The sequence below is a fragment of the Alligator sinensis genome, unplaced genomic scaffold (genome assembly GCF_000455745.1).
Source record: "Alligator sinensis unplaced genomic scaffold, ASM45574v1 scaffold1042_1, whole genome shotgun sequence".
Classification (NCBI taxonomy): domain Eukaryota; kingdom Metazoa; phylum Chordata; order Crocodylia; family Alligatoridae; genus Alligator; species Alligator sinensis.
In genome coordinates, this window is record NW_005842958.1 from 425,988 (window position 1) to 443,232 (window position 17,245).

Here is a 17,245-nt window from a genome sequence, read left to right on the forward strand (position 1 = left end):
ACTCAAATATGAAAATATTCTCACCTATTGTGTTCTGCATTCTTTGCAACAGAAGAATTGCTGTATTTTTTTTCTGTAGTCAAAAGACGAGCAAAAGGTAAGGGCTAACATTTTCTGAGGTATGCCTTGAATCTAACAACAGATGCATTGAGTCTAACAAGGGTGAGAATCACTGACCTACTACCTTACTGTATAAATTAATTGCAGGGAGTGTAAAATTCTAAATTAGTGTTTTCTTCTGGATCTCTAGTTTGCATATGTAAAACATATCTAGTAAGTGACAGATATCTGCTTAAGTGAGCAAGCTTCATATATTGCAAATGTGTTATTTGGACTATGAAGGAAGGGCTTTTTCCCCCTGCAGATGTGCCATTATTGATAATATAGGGCAGGGGTGCTTAACCTCTGGCCCGCTCAATCTCTGGGCCAAAGCCATCACATCTGGAATGCAGGGCTCTCCACGAGTCTGGAATTTTGGTAGCGGGGGAGCAATGGCCATTAATATAGACACCTTCCTCCTGCCAAATCCCTAAAACCTATTTCCTGCATGACAAGTCAGAGCCATGCTATGTCCCCTTCCCTCCCTGTGGCACCAGGTTGAGGCCTGGCCATGCCCCCTTCCCTCTCTGTGGGGCTGGGTTTGGGCCTGACCATCCCCCTTCCCTTGCCACTGGACTCCTTAACCCCGCAATGAAACTCCTATCTCCTGTGGAGATGCATTGGAGCTTGCCTACCTCCTGTGTAGCCAGATGGCACATGTGGGGTGGCCAACCTGGGTGGCGGATCTGGAGCTGTGGCTGGATCCAGCCCGTAAAGAGACTGGGTGCTGCTAATATAGCCCACTGAGCAAAAAGGTTGGTACCACTGATATAGAGAAATCATAGGAATGCTAGTTTTCAAATTTGAACATCTATTTGAGTACGTAGATTAACATTTAATATATAAAATGGGCATTTACTCATATAAATATCAGTTTGTGCATCCATATAATAACTGTGTGTTTTAACACAGCCCTCTAAGGGCATTCTGTACCCTTGATTATGATGAGTAGCAGCTTGCTTCACAGGCAGTCCCAATTATTTAAATTGCCAATTATCCTGAGTAAATTATTGGAATATGCCCTTATGTCTGGAAGCCATGTCCAATAGAGTCCGTAATAACATCTTTTAAAAAAATTAAGTTACAAAAATTAGCATATAAATGTTAATTAGTAAGGAACATTTTTGCTCATTTTAAGTAATGAGGGATTTCAATAGGAAGTGGTAGACTTTATATCCAGTGTGAATGGCAGAAGTCCTTAAACATCAACATGAACACAACTTTTGCCTGCATTGTTCACAATGAAAGGAAAAGAGTCACTTTCAGTATATTTTATATATTGTGGATATTACAAAAAAGTCAGTATTACGGACACTTCCCAAAACAGTTTCCTGTAAAACATACAGTGTAATTTAAAAGCAGTCACAACATAAATAGGTATTAATGTTTTCTTTATTGACTAAAGTTTCAACTCCACTAGCCTTCCCACCTCAGTCTTAATTGGAGGAGTTTGAGACTTCGTAAGAACAGGATTAGACAAGAGCAAACAGATAAGGAAACACGAAAGGCTTACTTCTCCAGGTCCAATTAGTAATTTCAACCCTCTAAATAGAAAACATTTAAAAAATGTAGGAAAAATACCAGCCTTTCCCCTTCCTACATACAGGAAAGCACAGTGTTCATTAAGAGCAATGAGAGTTGTTTACTGACTTAAACACTGAGAAAGTTAAACATCTTACTTCACATATTTTCTTTAGTGAAGCTGTATCATAAACCTTTTACACAATTCACTAAGCTAAATGAGAATAACTACTTGGACAGCTAGACACTGCCTATCATTGACTTAGCAAAGTAATGCTATACTACCCTGGGATAAAACTGCAGGGTGGTAAATTCAATTTTGTGCTTTATTCCACTAGAAGATATGTTAGAAATCCTTGAAAGTATAAAACATAAGCAGCTTGCCATAACATCACAATAGAACTGTGTTACCATAATTTAGCAATAGAATTTGCATGCAGTTCTTGTATTTCTAGAAACAGATATTGGCACCTGACTACTAGTAATATGTTTCTAACGTGTGCTTCTTCAATAAGGCAATTCACGTTGACTTGTGTCAGTGTAATGGGGCATTCTTAGCTATTTGAGGCCATAACACAGTTAATGAGCATAAAAACAGAATAAACTATCATTGTATTTATGAGATCATTAGAATTTAGAATTCCAGGTGTTGACATATATCATGTAAACATTAGCCATTATTACATTTCTACTCCTGAACTAAGCAAAGCTAAATTTGTTTCATAAATCACATTATAGCAAGTCCTAAAGAATAAGAGACTCTGTATTCCACATGGAAATGCAAATTATGATAGTCTACTGTCACGTATAAAATATTTTTATCAAAAACAAAACTGCAAAGCATGTATGGTAAAATAAATCAAATGCAGTTCTTTCAAACTGAGTATATTGGTAACATATAACTAGGATCCTAAACTAATTGATATTTACGGAGCTCTTAAAAAGAAACAGCTCTCCATATGTTTTGCATGTTGAAATTACAACTAATGTTTTAAGGTTTTTGTCTTTTTCTTGCCGCTTCCCCAGCCTCCGCTGAGCTGGACTGGATGGTCCCGAAATGATATCCGCTCCTTATGAAATGGACTCCAATGTGGTTTGTCTGAGGTAGAGATGTTCTTTTCTATATAATCAAACAAATGGCATTAAACTATAGGTTCACTTCAGTCAAATTAGGTTATTTTTAATACAATAGAATAAAAATACAAATTTATAAACATGTCTAATTTGATATCATATAGTTATATATGTATTAATATACATTTTTGCATTCTGTATTTGTGGTTTTCTTAAAAGTAATTACAAGGATAAGAAAGCTAATGGCAGTAATTTTTGAAGGTATACTACTTTCTGAAATAAACTGTGTTTATACTGAAATAATTTTAAATACAAATGAACACAAACAAACAGAACACAGAGGCATCGGCCTCATAATTAGAGATGAGATGTCTTTTGACTATGTGAAAAACAACTTTGGAGATTTAACCCTTTAACTTCACTGTTTTGATGCACTGACAAACTAAATGGGCCAGACTTGCTACAATAAAGCAAAGACTTCAAAGAAAGATTTGCCATTCATTCGGATGAAAATGAAATTGGCTCAAAAGGCAAATATAATGCTGTAGCTATGAAATAAACCCAAATTTTGAGATTTAAAAAATAGCTTTCTGTAATATTTATACATGTACCCGAATAATTGAACCACTGGTTTTTACAAATACGCAGCTTAAAAGAAGATTAGTAAACTACAAAGCATACAGAACATACAGCTGAGAAAGTAAACTACAGAGCATTACAAAAGTATAATCATTTAAAGTAAATTACCAGTTTACTGATAAGAATTTATTTAGCTATTCTAGATATCTAAAATTGTGTAATCTTCTTTTACACAACAAACGTATTAAGAGAGAAAATGAGTGTACATAGTACAGCAATTTAATATACTTATTACCACAACACCTCAGCTTATGCAGGCACAACAGAATTTTACAAGTGTCTTTTTGCTAGCTTTCAATAGAGCCTTTTCTAGTTTATGCTTTTGGGGCTGTACATATTTTAATGCAACTTTTAAAGAAGCACTGAAAATAACAGTTTGAAATAATTGGAAATAAGAAAATAAGACATCATTTTAGCTGATACAGTTTTATATTTTAGCTATTTTTATATTTTATCTATTTACTGTTTGATATTTTTAGCTGAATTTGGTTTTGTGTGTCAAGAAATCAGACCTTAGCTACTTCTTTTGGAATCTTATTCAGCGTATAATTCTCCTTTCTAATTGCAGCCCATCCCATCTAATTATATCTTCTCATACTACGCTAAATAATTCACTCTTCTTGATTTTAGCCTTGTTTTAGATGCGATCCTTGACTTTTACTTGTGATTTACACAAGTTTAGTTTATTCAATCTTTTCTCCTAATTTGTATCTAATCTTATGGCTAATTAACATGGTGCTAAAATGTCAGTGGAACCTGCTAGTTCACCCTACATCAGGACTCCCAATATTGTTAACTTGAGGTCATCTTTACTCACAAAGGTAAGAAATTTGAAGAATGTCTCTGGCATAGAGATCCTCTTTGTAAGGGAACACAGAGTTGTTTCATTATTAAAACAAATATATTGTGAACATTCAGGGAACCTTTACAATTGAAGCCAAAAAGTATTTGTAGAAGAGACTCCAGGCTGACATTGACGAACTGGCAAATTCAATAATTTATTTTGTGAATTTTCCAATTAAGCTTAACTGGAATTTAATATTATGTGGTTTGCTTTTCTCTCAATCTAGAGAGGTTCTGCTGTTGGAGAATTCTTGTGCTAAAAATAAAAGCACAAAGACTTAAGGCTATGGAACATGCCTTGTTTGTTTGTTTGTTTGTTTGTTTCCCTGTAAAAACAAGGAGATAATTGTTGAATGTTTAGACTAAAAAAATAGTTTGAGGCTACTTTATGGGTGAGACATTATTTCTCCACTACTTATTTAACATGCTGTGGCAATACAAAAAGGTAAAGTCAGGGACTAATTATTTCTTCCTTTATTTTAACCCTGGTTTTGGGGGGGGAGGGAGGGGGGGGGGATTTTTCCTGTTCCATATTTGTATCCTTTTTAATCTGAAAACCCCCCAAAACAACTGTTATGGCAACTACAGAAATTAACCCAGATGGGGCAGAATTCAGGAAAGCAAAATTTGAACCGCACACTAACTGCATATTCTGGATTTTTCTTGGACTATTAGATTTGCCTGTTTATAAACTTCTGTACTGTTGAATTCGATTTCCAGTGGAAGGACTCCAGAAATCTCTGTATGGTGGGTCTCTCTTTTCCATCTATGAATGCTCATTATTCAGTGGAAAGGATACCACTACATTTCCATTGCTATGAAACAGTATTACAAAGTGGTATTTCAGGGTTTTTTTTCAGAGGTTTGTTAAAATTTGCTGTAAAGATACTAAATCTTACCAGATTACTAAGATATATCTTTTTATTTGGACAGACAGGAAATGGCTTGCTCTTTTCCAAAATTCCCTAGACTTCAGAGTCAAGAGTTCACAGATCTATTTTGTGTTTTTATTTGTGACTTTTTTATATTTTTGATAGAACTATAACAAATTCCTTTTTAATTAATAGGCAGACAAGGTTCCTTGGGTGAATTTGATATCTTTTATTAGACCAACCCAAATGGTTGGAGAATAGTTATTAAGCAAGCTTTCGGGTTCAAAAACCCTTCATCAGGCTAAGGAAGCTTCAGCAGTTGGTGTGTGCTCTTCCTGGATATACATTTATTATTTCTTAGACTTTGTAAATGGTATCTGAACAAAGCAATATTTCAGGGTACAGAGAGAAGCAATAACTGGATCAATACCAAATGATAATGCTATAAACTGTTATGATACAACTGTTATGTCTGTATGATTCTGTAGTGATAAAAACTGTTGCAAAACCATTACAATGTTAACTGTTTCATTCAGGATTTGGCTAATTTTTAGTCCTAGAGGATCATAAGGCCATAATAGTCAAATTGTAACAGCTGATTGCAGCAATTTCCCAGCAGCATCTACTCCTCACCTTTTATGTGTAATGTCTGTCCCTAGCTTAATGTCTCTCGAGGAGAGACTAGAGAACCTGGACCTTTTCAGCCTCCGCAAGAGAAGGTTGAGAGGCGACCTTGTGGCTCCCTATAAGTTCATCACGGGGGCAAAGAAGGGAATTGGTGAGGTTTTAATCACCAAGGCGCCCCCGGGGGTTACAAGAAATAATGGCCACAAGCTAGCAGAGAGCAGATTTAGACTGGACATTAGGAAGAACTTCTTCACAGTTCGAGTGGCCAAGGTCTGGAACGGGCTCCCAAGGGAGGTGGTGCTCTCCCCTACCCTGGGGGTCTTCAAGAGGAGGTTGAATATGCATCTAGCTGGGGTCATCTAGACCCAGCACTCTTCCCTGCCTATGCAGGGGGTTGGACTCGATGATCTATTGAGGTCCCTTCTGACCCTAACATCTATGAAACTATGAATCTATGAATCTATAAACCAGTTTAAGTGATCAGAAACTGGTTTAAACCTGTAACAGAACAGATGTTCAGTGCATAGAAACCAGTCTGAAAATGGCTGAAAACAGTTTCCGATAAACCTGGTTGAATGTGGCATCAGATAGGGCTGTGTGAAACTTTGGCAGCTATTTCATTTCCGGTGCCTGAAACACCAAATTCAAATCGAAACAGAAGGCTCCAAAACATCTCCGAAACCAAACCAAACCATCTGAAATGTTTCAGAAAATTTCAGAGTTTTGGAGCCGGGCTTGCAGGGAAACAGAAACTAAGAAGAAGGAGGGGGAAGAGGGGTGGAAAGTCTGCTCTGATATTGACATCTGTAGCTGACCAGTGTCTGCATGTGTCTCTGAGGTCCCTTCCAATCCCAGTGCTCTGGGGGAGGGTGGCAGCCTGCTGTCATTCAATGCGCAGATCCAGGGGCCCGCACCCCCCTGGGAGGAGTCTGGCACAGCCCTGCAGCCCTCCCGGGGGGACACAATCCCCTGGATCTTCCTGTGGGGCTGGGGTCATTGCCAGCACCTGAGTCTGCTGGGAAGACTGATGCCGTGGCCCCTGGATCTGTGTGCGGAATGATAGCAGGCTGCTGCTGCCAGGTGGGGCCAGTGCCAGCGCTGGGTTCTTCCAGCGCTCAGGTCAGAGTGCACCAAACAGACTCAGCTGGCAGCAGCCGCAGCTCAGCTGGCACAGCCGCATGCTGTCATCCTGCATACAGATCCAGGGGCCCGCACCTCCGGGGAGGAATCTGGTACAGTCCCACAGCCCTCCCGGGGGTCATGGGCCCCTGGATTGGCATGCAGAATGACAGCATGCTGCTGCTGCTGGCAAGTGATATGAGTTTTGCTTTGAACAGTCTGAGGTGCAGTTTCACAAAAGACTCTGCACCGATCTCCTTGAAACTTGGTGGGCCAAGGCTACCATGCCTGCAATTACCATCCGAATTAGGCAAGAAATGACAAAGTTACAGGCATTTTGTTGAACCCCCATTATAGCCTATGGCCAAAACACTGAAACAGTGTCAAAACTCTGAAACAGATTCGGCTGAATCGAAACAGGACAGTGATCCGAAACACCAAAACGACTCATTGTCCCTCCAAAATGCCGAATCCTAAACTGAAATGAAACATAGCCATTTCAGACAGTCCTAGTATCAGACTTAACTGATTTGGATCAAACCGATTTATGCAATGTTTGTCCCAGACCTTTTACTGGTTTAAGTTAAATGAGACACCCCCAGCATTCCAGTATGTTCTCTGGGCTGGGCAGGGCTCTCTCATCCATAGCAGGGATGACCCTTCCTCTCTGCCCCCTGGCTGCAGCTCCAGCACAGACTGCAGGCTGTTCCGCTCTCTCTGCCTTGCTGAGGAGGTGTCTATGTATTAGCTAGCACAAGAGTGGTGCCTCCTGAATCGGGGGGGGAGGGGAGGGCACCTGCAGAAGCTGCCAGTGGCAGTGGCCCTGTCAGGGTGGGGAACCAGCCCTACCGACAGCGTCAGTGTCCGCCATCAAGGGGTCACCGGCCCCTTTAGGGGGGGCACATGCAGATCACATGCTGGCTACGGTCCCTGCTGAGTCAAGAGGTAGAACCAACAAGTAGCTGGTAATGTCCCTCTGTTGTGTTTGTAATGGGGTGATAAACACTTTGTTAGGGGGTAATAAACACTGTTACCAATTCCCTGCTGGGCTAATCAAAGCATCCTGACAGGGTCTGGCCACATTCCTCCCCAGCTCAGTGCTGGGGATGGGATAGGAGGGCTGCTCTGGTGTCCCCTGGCTTCTGACCTGAGCCACTGCAGGCACGTGTCTGCTTTTTTGGGATGTCTGTCTGGTTACAAAACTGATTTAGCCTAGCCAGGTTAGACTAACCTGCAAAGATTGAATGAATTCAGGATCAGGCTTTTTGACTGTCTGTCCCTAGACCAAAAGGGGTAGGAAATAAGTCTGTGCATATCCTTAGGGGTCTGTGTTATTAAAAATGGGGATATCGCTGAATTCACAGTTATACCATGTCATAGGATAGGGTTAAATTCTCCCAGCTGGTGATTGTTTTTTGGGTTGATAGGTTGATAGAATCATCTGTATGGCCAGATTCTCTGCTTTGCTGAATTTATGTGAATCAAACAGAAGGATCTGTAAGTGTGCCAGTTAGCTCCTTGATCCTTCTGCTGGATTCCACGGCTAGTTAGATAGCTTAGGGTCTGCACTAACCCTCATCAGATGGCATTGTCTCCAGTTAGATAAACAGAGCTAGAGCTAAGGCATTCACACTATTCTTTCCTCACACCTGGCTTCTCCCCATGAGGAAGGCTGCTCCTTCATTAACTTGTGTTTGAAGGGAAAGATAAACCTAATTCCTGTGAGATCTGAAGGCTTTAGGATGGATATAAGGTGTTCATACTGCATGTTATTTTCTCTTTCTGTGCCTCCATTTTTTTAATCTGTAAAATAGGGATGATACTTACCTCTTTTATAAAGTGTTTTGAAAATACTCATGAAAGTGGTAATAAAGAAACTGCAAAATCATTATTATTATTGCTGCTGGTGGTGTGACTGCCAATACCACCAGTCTTAGCAGACACCAAATAATGAAAGGCAATAGAGATTCAATAGGCTTTTCATACCTAAAGATTGTCCCTAGAACACAAAACTGAGAATTGAATCAGTTTGGGATTAGAAGTATGGTGAAGTCTATACGTATTCCAGCCTGATTTCCTGCAGCCTTTATACCCACAAAAGTAGTAATGGCTTACATATTGTTTATTGAAACATTAGGCCCTGGAAAAGAGTGGCTGAGAACAAAGATCCAGCCAGGGTACTCAGTGGAGGAACTGATCTAGTAAGAAAACGACCTCGATTTTATCACATCTTCTTTTAGAATGTGGAAATCAGCAGATAGAAAGAAACAAAAAAGGAAATACTTGCCCTGCAAATCTAGGATTTATCTGAATGCAAACCAATCTCAAATTAACTATATTAATTTTAATCCACACCTTTTTCATTTCAGTGCAAAGTGGACCTACATGTGGATCTACAATGAGCACCTTGAGCATCATCTTATAGCAAAAAGGAAAAAACTTTTTTGGTCGTCAATTTCTGTGTAGACAAAACTCAAGGTGTCTTAACTCTACACCACTGAAACAGAATCTGAGCACATATTTCTTTTGTGAAGTGTTCCAATAAAGAAAGAATCATGTTCAACATAATGGGTCCCAGCCAGGGAAGAATAGAAGAAGAGGAACTATTAGAATTTGTTGAGTGCTAGACAAACCATCTTGAGGGACAAGACCTGGGAATGTTTTTTACCACTCTGTGGGTATGCCTACACATGCATTTATGCCAGCTTAAATTTACTGCACAATAAATTACTGTGCAGTAAGTGAGAATAAGCCATCATCTACATGTGCAGGTGTTAAAGCGCAGTAATGCTGTGTGTGGACTGACTTGGGACTAAAGTCAGTCCCAAGTCAGTCTACACAGTCTGCAGTAATTAATCAGGTAAGTCACCATATTTACTGTGCAGTATGGGTGTGCACATGTAGATGCGCGCCCATACTGTATAGTAATTTTAGTTACTGCACAGTAAATGCACACATGTAGACACTCCCAGTCAGTATTGGTAAGCCACTTATTCCAAGAAATTTGGTGCTGTAATTTTTCATTGAAATGAATGGAAAGGAAAAAACAAATATATTCCATTTATTTATATTTCTCTTCTGATTTCCCCTTTTCCCCTCATTGGTAAAATGTGTTTGTAGCTGCTTATTTCTTTCTGGCCATAGGAGGCTATGTTGGTATAATATTTTCAAGAGGAAGAGAGAAAAATAATTTTAAGAAGAGAAGGAGAGTTATAGGTTTAAACTACAGGGATCTGGACAGCAGCTCCCCTCTAAAAGTGCTGTACCAAACATATATTTCAAGTAAATACCACAGGGTCAAATGATCTTTTTGGGATCCTTCCACTTTTGCCTACGTAAGCTTTTTTAAAATCCTATCCTACCTATATGTAATAATCCACAATTTTTCCAGCATTAGTTAAAACTCATCCTGCCAGGATTGCTAAAACTCTCTAGGAGTTTGAGTTATATGACAGTTATATGACAGTTGTTACAGCAACCTTGGATTTTGCAGTGTCGTCTTTTTTCTAAATCAGGGGTGTCAAAGTCATCCAGTTCTGTGGGCTGGAAGAGTGGTGCAGAGCTGGTCCATGGGCCAGCTTTGGCCCATGGATGACAGCCCACCACCCTGGCTGTGTGCCTGATCTAGCACACATGACACCTAACCCAGGCTGGTCCAGGAGACCAGCCGAACAAGGCACCACAGGTGGCACAGCCTGTGACCCAGCTCACGCAAGTGCTGCAGGCAAGTGCCAATCCTGGCAACTGTACACAAGGCTGGTCTGCTGTAGCTCATTGCTCAATGGGGCAAAACTAGAAGGCAGATTATGGGGCTCCACAGGCTGGGCCACGTTTGATATTCTTACTCTAACTTGAAAAGTGTTGCTTGTAAATTGGTAGACAGTGGATTAGGATATGCAAGAAAAAAAATCAAGGTAATGAGCCTTATCCAAAATCCATTATAGTCAACAGAGAGACTCCCACTGAGTTCAGTAGGCTTTGGCTCAAGCCCACGTATGAACATTTAAAATGAATACACATAGTGACAAAATAAATTGTAACATAAAACAGCAGAATGGTACTGGCATCTTTTACAACCACAGGCATACTTATTACTGTTAATTATCATGATTAGTATAATACTTAAATAGAATCTGACAAGTATATTAAACACAATTTAACACAGTGTATACTTACTCTAATATTCAGCCATATGGGACTAAAACTGCAAACAATTATTAAATAAGGAAAACAATTTAACTCGTTATTCTGAATTCAGTTGCTTATATTTTGTGGCTGTTATGGAAAATTATTTGCTACTTTTTCATTTAATTTTTTGAAACACTATTTGTTTTTGGCTATGGTAAAGCTCCAGGAATACTCCAAGACATATTTTCAGGTACTTGTGTACACCAAACAGCCATTTAGTTTAAATCTGTGCTGAAAGCATGTCTTGAGTTTGAGTTAGCACGCTCAAATTTTCATGCAGGCCCTTCTCTGTTGTTTAATCTGTTTTCTGCTAATGATTTGTTCTGGTCTTCTTTGGTTAAATCCTGGGTTCTTTAACAAATGTCAAGGTTTACATATCTCCTGTTTTGATAAGTAATGCAATATGTAAAATGCTTTGAATGAAATTTTTGGTACCTAGGCAAAAAAAATTCTTAAACGGGTTATGATAGAAATTTTATGATGCATCTAAGACGTCACAGGGTTTTCAACGATACACCTAACATTGTGTGTTTGGATATATCATTTATTTCAAAGTCCTTGCCATATTGTATTACTTAACAGAAAATACAGCATAAGAAAGCATGGAGGGGAAAAAAATCAACATTTTAATGAAAGTGACCAGAACAAATTCTTAGCAGCAAAGCATTTATATCAATTTAAGCTCTGGAAAGGAGTTAGGTTCAGTAGGTTTGAGGGTGAGGTAGATGTTACGGTCTAACAACAATTACTTTTTATGTTGTTTCTTATGTACATATTGAAGTTAGATTCACCATTCTAAACTTTATCAATAAAGTTCATCTCAATAAAAAAAGATAAAAATCAAAATAAAACAGAGAAGCTTAAATCCTAGCCTCTGTGAAATCAATGGAAGTCTTGCCGTTGCCTTCAATAAAATCAAGAGTTCAACCCTAATATATACCCCATTTCATATTTTAATAAATACATGAGGTGGTCTTTATTTATTGTGTCATCATATTTTAAAACTGGATTAAGCAACACTTGGAATTTTTGAAGCTTTAATTTTCAATAAATCGTTTTGTTCAATTTTTCTTGTATTATTATTTCATACTGATACTGAAGTAGCCTTAAATAGTCCCAACTGTGTTTAATATTGAAAATAGACCAGTACAAAATGTAAGACTTTGTTTCAGATTTTGTTAATATTATGGCAACTCTACATGATAAAATAATTGGAATGAACCAATAATCCAGGGGTTTTTTGTTTCTATTTCCCTCAAAAATGACAGTGAAATACAAGCATATTTTCTAATTAGAGGAAAGATTCATACCAACCTATTATTAAAATTGATCAACATTTTCTACTAGAAGACCTTTTTTATTTGCTTAGAACTTTGTCAAACTTTTGTTTTTTTCGCTAAACTTTTACATTTCAAGTATCTGCCTAGCTGCCTCTGGCAGAAGATTTCTGAATATATCAGGCAACACAGTGCAAGCATTTCTGAGAGTGAGAATTGTTAAAATGTTCTAGTCATCTTTTCTTGAGAAACTGGTACCCCCATGCTTTGGAACAGAGACTTCAAATACACAGTGGCATTGTCTGTGTCTGTAAAAATCTACATAAATTAGCCAAGTATTTGAAAAACTGTGGTTTCACATGTTTAGTAGAAATTTGGCTAGACCTCTGTCACTAAATTCCTTTAAATCCATTCACAGTGGACATGCTCCAGGATGGGTTGCTGAGCTGGACTTCCCCAGTCATTACTGCTTTAGGCCATGCTAGGTCTTTGCACCACAAATGAGGGTGGGTGTCTGCCTGTCCTAGGCTCTCAAAAACACTCTTTTAGGTCCTGGTATCAAATAGGGCAGGGTGGCACCTTAGAGACTAATTGGTTCAGAGAGGCATAAACTTTTGTACATGACAGCCTATTTTGTCAGATGTTATGAATGGATTTACAGAAAGCAGGGGCTCTAAATAGAAAATAATTTAATGCAAAACCTAGGAGGAAGATGGATGAATCAAGGGGACAAGAACTAGACTGGGGATTAGGAATGCAAAGCCTAAATTTCCAACCTGCTGAAATCCTTCTGAATTGTGCTCACATCCTCCAATGTATTCACAATCCTTCCCAGTTTCATGCCGTGAACAAACTTGCTCAAGAAGCTTCCTGTGTTATCATCCAAATTGTTAATAAACATGTTGAACAGCACCAGGCCCAGGACAAGACCTCTGGGAGACTCCATTCGAAGCCTCCTGCCACTCTGACATGGACCCGTTAATAATTACCCATTACTTGCAGGTATTGAGCCAGTTCTTTATCCACCTTATAGTAGTTTTATCTAGCCCACATTTCTCCAATTTGTTTATAAGAAGGATGGGTGGGATCTTGTCAAAAGCCTTGCTGGAGTCCAGATACACTATTCCCTTCATCCTTCCCACAGCATTCCCTTCATCCACCCATGTTATTACTTTGTCAAAGAAAGGCGATTCGATTTGACACTATTTGTTTTTCATAAATCCATGCTGGCTGCTTGCAATCAGCCTTCCTTCTTACAGATGCTTGCAAATGGCCTTCCTTAGGATATACTCCAGTAACTTCCCAAGTATTGATGTGAGGCTAACTAGTCTGTAGTTACCCAGGTCCTCCTTTCTGCCTTTTTTTAAAGAGAGGCACTGCATCGACTCTTTTCCAGTCCTCTGGTACCTGGCTCATGATTTCATGAAGATCATTGTCAAGGGCTCCAAGATTGCCTCTGCCAGTTCCTACAGGACTCTAGGACGAAGCTCATCCAGCCCTGCTGACTTGAATTCACTCAGACCCAACAAAAGGACTCTGACCATTTCTTTTGTTATCTCCTCCTCCTCTTCCTTACTTATCCAGGTAATCCCTATTAGGCTGTGCGGCTGCAGCTTAATTGCTTGTGAAGACTGAGGCAAAGTAGTTGTTGAGTAGCAGGCCTTCTTTGCATCTTTGGTTAAGAGTTCCCCCTGATTAGGAGTTGGGAGAGACAGGACATGGAGTAACAGCTGAGTTGGGAGGCAGAGAAGATTGAAACTGGCTCTAAAGAGAGATTGGGTCTGGCAGTCAGGGAGAAAAATCATAAAGAGGAGACTGGGACTTAGTGGTGGTGGAACATGAGACAGGTAGAGGAGCTAGAGAAACTGGGCTAAGATAGTGAAAGAAAGAATATCTATCAGAAGCTACTATGCTGAGGAAAACCTAGGAATGCCTGGGGAAAGAAACTGGAATAAGGATTTGACTGGGAAGGATTGTACAAGTGGCCAAAAGTTTGTGAAGGGAGACTGTGGAGATGGGGAGTATAGGCAGGAGAGGTGAAGTGGTACTGAAGACTGGGAGAGAAAAAGAGAGGAATATATTATAGGAGTAATGGAAGCTAGTATGAAAGAGGAACAGGAGGGATGAGGAGTTAGGGGAACAACAATGGGACTGGATAATGGTAGACTGTGAATGGTTGTAGATTTGAGGGGAGGGGAAAGAAGAGATCAGCTTTTGTAGTGACAAGTCCTCAACAGGACAACTACGGAGCCTGAAATGGAACCCAAGCTTTCTGTATCTAATTCTTCTGTTGTTAGTAAATACCTATGAAACCACAGGTAACGTGCTGTTTCACACAGGTGGTAACAACTCGTTACTGCTTACTACTTACTTACTATTTCTATTATTTATACAGTTAACTTGGTATCAGAGATTTGGCCAGAATCTCTGCTCTCCCAAGCAGTCCATATGGGTATCAATATTATGTCCCATGATGCAATTTTGAGAGGTTTTAGAATTAAAGCTTCTGGCACAACTTTAATCTGTCTCTCTTATGTGTATACACTATGCTAAAGTCCTAATTACATGAGCATGTTTTTCCCCCGCATACTTGCATCTTTTCTGCTCAGAGGATGAATGGAAGCATCTTGTCTAGCACTTCATATGCTGTAGAAGTTGAAGCGTACATTGAATAAGACAAAGGATTACAGGAAGAGAATGGCATTCTTCAGCCTGAGATAAATGAATGTTGTCCTGTCACCACCATAGACAGTGAGTGCATCTACACAAGACAGACACTACGTTACCGTAGTGATGAGCTACGGCGATGTAGATTGTCACCATGGTGACATAGTGTTGGTGGGCACAAACTGTGACGCTGACACTACTGCACAGTAGCAACAAGCTCGTTGCTACTGCACAGCAAGGTCAGAAATAACCCGTGCACCACTCGGACTGTGTAGTAAAGTCAGTTACTGTGCAGTCATTTAGTACTTACTGCAAGTACTAAATGACTGTGCAGTAACAACGGTGGAGTTGGGTGCGCGTGTAGACGTGTCCAGTGTGTGAGAAATTATGCAAGTCACTTAAACTAAACTTTTCGCAGGTATTAATTGTATGTTCCTCATTTTTTGAATATCTGACTTGAGACTTTTGGGTTTCATACGCAGAAATTCTGAATGCTTAGAACTACAAGTGAAGTCAATAGGACAACATTCTGATTTGCTCCTCAGGCTTTTAAATAGTGCTGTTTAAGTGTCACACCACTTAAAATTTAAGACACTTGCCCCTAGGAGAATGTGTCAAAGAGGCATGATTAAGTCCTCAGATTCCATATGCAGCCAATGGAGAGAGTTAGCTGCGTCTACAGGTTGATAAAGAAAAACTAGACATTGACAGTGGAGTTGTCTGTAGAGATTAGGCTCTATTAGGATCTATTTCAGAATGTGTCTGAAGTCCTGTCCCTTTCTATGTTATTGACTCAAGACTATACATTACAAATGTATGTCCATTCAAGAGTTAAGAGCACTGAGTCCTCTTTTGAGGTTAGGCACTTAATTAAATAGGGATTTCAGGATATATCTATGAAGTATTCCATATCATGTCCCAGCAGGGATGCTCTCAACTCATTTGGTCTACCCATTTGGTCCATATGCTCCAAACCCTGAAAAGTGGTGGGGAATCCATTCCAGGAATGTTCCTCTATGGTAGTTCTTGAGATTGTGGTCTCCCTGTAGTGATTTTGCTGCTTTTCTTGGTTTGGAACACATGAGAAGAAGCAAGTGCAGGAGATTTGCTCAACACTGTACCCAGTAGGACACTGGGTACAGTTGTGCTTGGTTCACATCCAGACACAAATTATGATTAGAGCATTTACCCAGGAAATGGGAGACATGAATTATAGACCCTTCTCAGCTTCAAGATGAGGACAAGTGAAAAGTCTTGCAATTAAAACAGAACAATCAAATGTACAAACAAAAATCTGGGAACCCTTGGCTAAGCTACAATATTACACAAAAGGACTTGGGAATTATAGTGATCCATAAAATAAATGTGAATCAACAGTGTGTTACTGTTGCAAAACAAGCCAAAAGCATACTGGATTATATTATCAAGCGTGAGCCTGCAAGTCATGGGAAACAATGCTTTCACTGTTTAGCATTGATGAGGTCTCACTTGAGGTACTATGTTCAGTTTTGGGTACTGCAGTTCAAAAAACATGTATTGTAGACTAATTGGAGAGTCCAGCAAAGATTTAGAGATCTAGGGAAAATGATTTACAAGGCAAGGCTGTAGGAACTTGGATTATATAGTCTGGAGAAGAGTGAGCATGGATTTGATAATAATTTTCAAGAGCATATCACTAAATTAAAGCTGAGACCCAGAGAAAAATTCAAGAGTGAAAGAACAAGTGATGGGAGGACAAAGCAAAGGAGATGGAAATGTTTGCTGACAGCTACAACATGAACAGTTTCTTCAATACAACAAAAGCACACAAAAATATGTCCCTCTGAGGTCCAAGGATAGAACAACACTCCTTAAAGACAGGTCATGGTGAAGGAGAATTTTCAAGAGTTCCTGAACTGAGATTCTAATGACGAAGACAACACCATCAAATCCATCCCACAACAACCAGCTAAAGACTATTTTTCAGACTGACCCATTTAAGAGGCCTTGAAAGTCAGTAAGCAGATGAAGAACAATAAAGCATGTAGTCCTGAATGAATATCAGATGGAATTTATAAGCAAGACAGAAAAAAAGCTCTCTCACCAACTGTACATCATTATTATGAAAATCCAGAAACATGGACAGATTCCCAGTGACTTGAGAGATGCCAGAACCGTTACTGTATTCAATAAAGGAGATAGATTAGATTACAGCAATGATTGTAGTATTGATCTCCTGTCCATAACTGGGAAGATCTTCACCCACATTCTCTTTAACAGACTCACTATCCTCACTGATGAGATTATACCTGAGTCCCAGTGTAGTTTCAGACTACAGAG

At 39.4% G+C, this 17,245-nt stretch overlaps 1 protein-coding gene across 1 annotated transcript in view; it reads right to left on the reverse strand.

Moving 5' to 3' along the window:
- Positions 1-1,473: 1,473 nt before the first annotated feature.
- LOC102380854 (leucine-rich repeat and IQ domain-containing protein 1-like) overlaps positions 1,474-17,245 on the reverse strand; it is a gene marked incomplete at its 5' end in the record, with an annotated part of 91,902 nt that continues 76,130 nt past the window's right edge. Inside the window, one exon of the mRNA XM_014526088.1 lies at positions 1,474-2,740. Within this exon, the coding sequence (XP_014381574.1) occupies positions 2,604-2,740 (137 nt within the window). The remainder of the gene's footprint in view (positions 2,741-17,245) is intronic.